The 5277-nt window shown below is 36.0% G+C and overlaps 1 protein-coding gene across 2 annotated transcripts; it reads left to right on the forward strand.

Annotated features, from left to right (window-relative positions):
- The first annotated feature begins 488 nt into the window (after window positions 1-488).
- On the forward strand, window positions 489-5277 carry LOC137936143 (GDSL esterase/lipase At5g62930). Of its 2 annotated transcripts, none has more exons than XM_068780698.1 (7): window positions 489-620; window positions 1607-1709; window positions 1899-1976; window positions 2967-3107; window positions 3756-3832; window positions 4244-4408; window positions 4851-5277. In XM_068780698.1, exons 2-7 carry the CDS (start codon window positions 1611-1613, stop codon window positions 5017-5019), a joined length of 729 nt encoding a protein of 242 aa, XP_068636799.1. In that variant the 5' UTR covers window positions 489-620; window positions 1607-1610; the 3' UTR covers window positions 5020-5277. The 2 variants fall into 2 exon arrangements, with proteins under 2 accessions (XP_068636799.1, XP_068636800.1); XM_068780699.1 differs by lacking the exon at window positions 489-620 and adding an exon at window positions 1355-1424.

Consider the following 5277-nt stretch of genomic DNA (forward strand, 5'->3'; position numbering starts at 1 on the left):
GCATTTTTTTATCGGAATACCGTTTATAGACAAATGCAATGAGGAAGCCTCACCTATGAAACTTGTACCCAATATATTACATCTATGCTTAATGGCAATTGTAGCCTTTCAGCCAAAAGGCTCAATCCATGATTGGGACTGTTTGATGGTTCTTACACTCCTTAACGAGTTATGTTAATCTTTGTTCTGTTGAACATTACGTTTACATTAATGACCTGTTGAACATCAAATGCTGAGATCAGTTCGAGGAATGAGGGTCTGGAAATTATTCTCTTTTGGTGAATTTCACTTGAGAGCATGTTCTGTGGATTGAATTGAATTGAACCTGAGAGATTACAGATAATGAAAAGTACGGACGTGCAGGCAGACACGGTTGAATATGAGCGTTCAATGCGATCACAGAGACGAACTGGGTGGCTCCGAAAATGGTAGTGCCGTAAATTGACCCGGTTTTGTTACCTATAAAACTATCCTGACCTCATGACGGCGCTTTTTCAATTTGACGCGCTTCTCGTCTTCCGTCTAGGCTCCGATCTTGTGGGCGGAAAACGAGAAGCCGAAAGGATTTCTGCACCTTTTCTTCGTTACCTCCGAGTCCGACGGGTTCTTCGACGAAAAAGGTGATCTATCTCCTCTTTCGCCTCTTGTGTTGCAGAGGTCGTTACTCATGGATCGGGAGCGTTCGGCATGCTAAAAACCCTAGATTTTTTTCTTGCCACTTGAATCATTATATGCTGTGGATATCTTGTTCTGTTTAGATCTTAGGGATCTGAGAACCCTGATTTTTTAGATTCATCCGCGTAGACGTCTTCAGATATTGAGGAAATTGATCGTACGCAACCAGTACAAACAAAAACATAGGCTATCTTCATTAGAAGATTTTACGGTTTCTGCATAACCGGTACAAGTAGGGTTTTCGGTCAGTGTCTATTATTGGGATTTGTTGTTTAATGGCAATGTGAAGGCCTGGAGGCGTTCGTACGCGATTGTTACACGTTTTTGTCATTTTATCTCGTTTGAACACTGTTTACCTATCCCGTTCTCTTGGAGTCTTTTTACCACGGAGCTGTTGGGATGGTAAATTTGTCTTTGAATTTAGGTGCTTGACTTGATGAATTTTTATTCTTCATTTCGTGATCTTGTTCTATCATTTATGCTGGTGAAGCTTTTAAAATATTTTTTTATAATGCTAGTGGCAATTTTGATCTGGACCGTTTTTGAGTGTGGTTTCAGTAGCTTATTTATCTGAACATAGAGGCTAGCGTATTTTTGGAAAACATTAAATTAGTCAAAGATTTTGCAAAGCGTAGCTCCCTGTTGAAACATGTTTCTCTAGTTCTGATATGCCTTTCTCTCCAATCTCTCATAGTCAGCTACAGAAAAATGTATCACATAGTTTCTGGGCTCATGTGATGAGATGCGAGGTTTGTCCAGTGGAGATTTTCCTGCTAGATTTCTATGCAAGCTCCTCCCCTTCTTCGGCAGAAGATTTTTTGAATTAAGTGTTGTTATTTGAAGTACTGTTTCAATCACTATTGTTCGTGTCAATTATTTTTCAATTAAATTTCCTTGTTCTGTCTCTTTTGTTTTGGGTCTGTTACTGTAGGAGAATGAGGCCGCAAATTGTTTTATTTGGTGATTCGATCACAGAACAATCTTTCTGGCCTGGCGGATGGGGAGCATCTCTGGCTGACACATATTCTCGCAAGGTGATAAATTCTTCTGTTTTTTATTACCTCTCTAGCTTGCATTTGTCTTCTTGTTCTGTGTTCTGATCCTATTTAATTCTATTTTATTGGCAATGGCATTTGAGGTGAGCCAATTTCAGTCATAGGTGTGATTTGTCTGGAAATTTTTGTTTGTCCTTTTGGCTAACATTTTTTATTCATGATTTCCAGGCTGATGTTGTTGTTCGTGGCTACAGTGGTTACAACACCAAATGGGCTTTATTTTTACTGAATGAACTTTTCCCCCTGGTAATATTATTTGTTCTCTCCTTTTCAAAAAAATATTATTTGTTCATAATTTTCGTATTTTGGAAATAGCATTTTTTTTTTTTGGGGGGGGGGGGGGTTAATGAATTCATGGTTTTTGTCTGTCATTCATAAGCATTAGATACCTTTTTTTAAAAAAAAAATGTATATATATAAACAAGAAAATACAGAAATTACAAAGAGGGGAGCATCTCCCTGACAACCAGTGATTGTAGGGTTGCTCCGTGTTTAACAAGTGTATCGGTTGCCGAATTTGCGGATCTCGGAATTAGATACCAAATACAAGATAAAAATGAACAAATAAGTATTAGATACTTCACTTGAAGTGTTTAATGGAATAAATATTGAAAATATTTTTGAAAATGTAATTATAGAGGCTCTGATCCATATTGAAGTGGTAATATTATTAGTTTATCATTGCTAAATGTGCACATTTTTTCCTTTTTTGGGGGACATGGGATAATATTATTATTATTATTAATTCCTTTGATTGTATTTTTTGGCTTGTTGATAAACATGTCTTTCTTATACTTTATTGTTTGCATTAAATTGCATTCAGATGAAGATAAGTTTGGATATTGTATTTTTTTCTTACCTGTTCCCTCGTTAAGTTGCTTCTTGATGCCTTCTAAACCCTTGATTATATACTTTTGTGTGGCATTTTAGCTAGTTAACTTTTTTATTTTGACCTCCCAACTTCTTAATGAGTTTTGTTAATCTTTGTTCTGTTGAACATTAAGTTTACATTTATGATCTGATGAACATCAAATGCTGAGATCAGTTCGAGAAATGAGGGTCTGGAAATTATTCTCTTTTGGTGAATTTCACTTGAGAGCATGTTCTTTGGATTGTATTGAACATGACTTTTTTTTTTTTTTTTTTTGAGAATGTGAACGTGACACTTTTTAGTTACTTGTTTTCCCATTTATATTTATTCACAATGTGTCTTAATCTATCTCAATTCTTGTGCAGGGTTTTGCAACTCCACCTGTTGCTGTTACTGTCTTCTTTGGAGCTAATGATGCAGCTCTCTTGGGTAGGACTGGTGAGAGGCAACATGTACCTATTGAAGACTACAAAGAGAACCTCAGAAAGATTGTTCACCACTTGAAGGTTTCATCACTTTTGAAGTTCCAAGATTTCTTATAGTGCAACATTTGTGTAAGCTAAGTTGACGATATTTTTATTCCCTGACCATGTGTCTGTAAGATACTAGGAGAGGCATAGCAGAAGAAATATTTTATGTTTTACTAGCCTTAGAAGGCTAGGTGCCTATTAATCATATTTTCTTTTCGTGGGTAATTACTCAGATTGTTCCTTACCTTCTTGTTTTGACAATTTAGGTTAGGAGCAGGTTTAAACTGAAAAAAGGCCTAGCATGAATATATACCAATTTTCTTGGTGGCAAAATAAAATACAAATTCACTTCTTGTCAATTTAAAGATTGTTTCTCATCTTTATCAACAACTGAAACTAGAAGCTACAAGATAAGATTAGCTGGTAGGCATCTTATAGGGCCTGTGCTTGGATTCATACTCTTCTTCTTGATAACTGATCGCTAATGTTCACTTGAGGCAGCTGCAATTGGCCAACAAATGGGGCTCATTTCTGTAAAACCACAGTATTTTGTTCTAACATGGAGTTGTATTAAAAGAATTGTAAAATTTACTTGCTTTTCTAATATTGCATCATCTGCACAATGGTAATCTCAGGTTCAGTCTACTCTTCGTTGGATTAATGTTGTTTAGCATTGGTTTACAGGAATGCTCCGAAACTATGTTGGTTGTCCTAATAACTCCACCCCCAATTGATGAGAGTGGACGCAAGGAATATGCAAGGTTGATCATTTTCACCTTTTCGGCTTGTTAATATAATCAAGTCAAATTAGCTGGATTTTAGTGATAAGTATCTGTTCTTAATGAACATGTCAGAGCTCTTGGACCCGCCCTCTATTGTTGCTTGTTTACCTCTGATGAAGCTAAGCTGTATGAATGTGAAATCCACATTCTTGCTTTCATTGAAAAGGTTGTTGTGACTTGTAATTAAAAAAAATTTACCTTCAGTTTGGTGGTAATGAACATGGTGGGGGTGACAGGGAAGGAAAAGTCATCCTGAAAAGTAGATTTGTCTTTAGATGAATTTTCAATTCACCAAACTATCAGCTGCATGAAAATGCTCTTTAAAGTGTTGCCATGAGAAAATTTGGTTTTTTTTTCCATCAAGTGTAACTTTAGATTTATGTGCTTTAGACTTCAGTATGGTGACAATGCTACTGAACTACCAGAGAGGACAAATGAGATGGCAGGTGTTTATGCAGAAGCATGTCGTGGGGTTGCTAAAGACTTGGGTGCTCTCTCCATTGATCTGTGGTCGAAGATGCAGGAGAAGGAAGGATGGCAGAAAAAATTCTTAAGGTATGATGAAGGACATTTGTTTTACCTTGGCCCTTTATTTCTTCCATTTGTTGAGTGAATTACTTGGAAACCAATTGAACTATTGTTAATTTTTTCTATTTTTTAACTCACAAGCTAATTGTTGAGATGTGGATTGCACCTTTGGCTTGATGGCCACATAGGAGTTTCTAATATGAGATCTTGGGTCCTTGTTTCAGTAGGGTATATATATGAGGTGTAATAAAGGTTTAATCAACATTCAAAATGAAAAGAAAAGGTTAAGTAGTTGGGATGGTTATCAAATTATTAAATAAAGAAAAATGAGATACTTAGTTTTTCAGCGGTAAAAAAAAATAAAAATAAAAAACTCAAAATTTTCTTCTGATTTCAGATCTTACTGGTTGTATTTCTGTGGCATTAGGAATGGTATTTTAAATGTATTTTTTTTTTTCGTGTATATCAGAGATGGGTTGCACTTAACTGCAGAAGGCAATGCTATAGTCCACAGTGAAGTGGTAAGACTCTTCAATGATGCTGGTCTTTGTGCTTCGGAAATGCCTTACGATTTCCCTCACCATTCACAAATTGATCCCAAGAAGCTAGAGGAGTCCTTTCAACGAAAGTGCTCATAGCTTATTGTGTTATTCATGTGGCAAATTTTTCTCACCAAAAGGGCCATCATGTGAGATAGAGCCTAGAGGTGCGTGTGAAGACTGCTATTGTGATGAATCATGAAACTCTAGGTAATGCCTTCTTTGTTTTTCTCTCTCCTTGCCTCATTTCTCTCCCAAGGACCGTTCTATTGGACCTTTAATGTAAATTAGAAATATTTTTATTTAATTGACATATTTAAAAATTATATTAATTTCTAATATAAATACTGTTTCATA

The sequence above is a fragment of the Aristolochia californica genome, unplaced genomic scaffold, assembly GCF_029961685.1.
Source record: "Aristolochia californica isolate CCGP_79_NKW_82.1479 unplaced genomic scaffold, dmAriCali1.0.hap1 SCAF_7, whole genome shotgun sequence".
Classification (NCBI taxonomy): Eukaryota; Viridiplantae; Streptophyta; class Magnoliopsida; order Piperales; family Aristolochiaceae; genus Aristolochia; species Aristolochia californica.

Excerpts from the sequence above, each read along its gene's own strand:
- LOC137936143 (XM_068780698.1), top strand. The coding sequence starts at position 1,611 with ATGAGGCCGCAAATTGTTTTATTTGGTGATTCGATCACAGAACAATCT. Across the intron at positions 1,710-1,898 it reads CTGACACATATTCTCGCAAG|GCTGATGTTGTTGTTCGTGG; the intron begins GTGATAAATTCT and ends CATGATTTCCAG. Across the intron at positions 3,833-4,243 it reads GGACGCAAGGAATATGCAAG|ACTTCAGTATGGTGACAATG; the intron begins GTTGATCATTTT and ends TATGTGCTTTAG.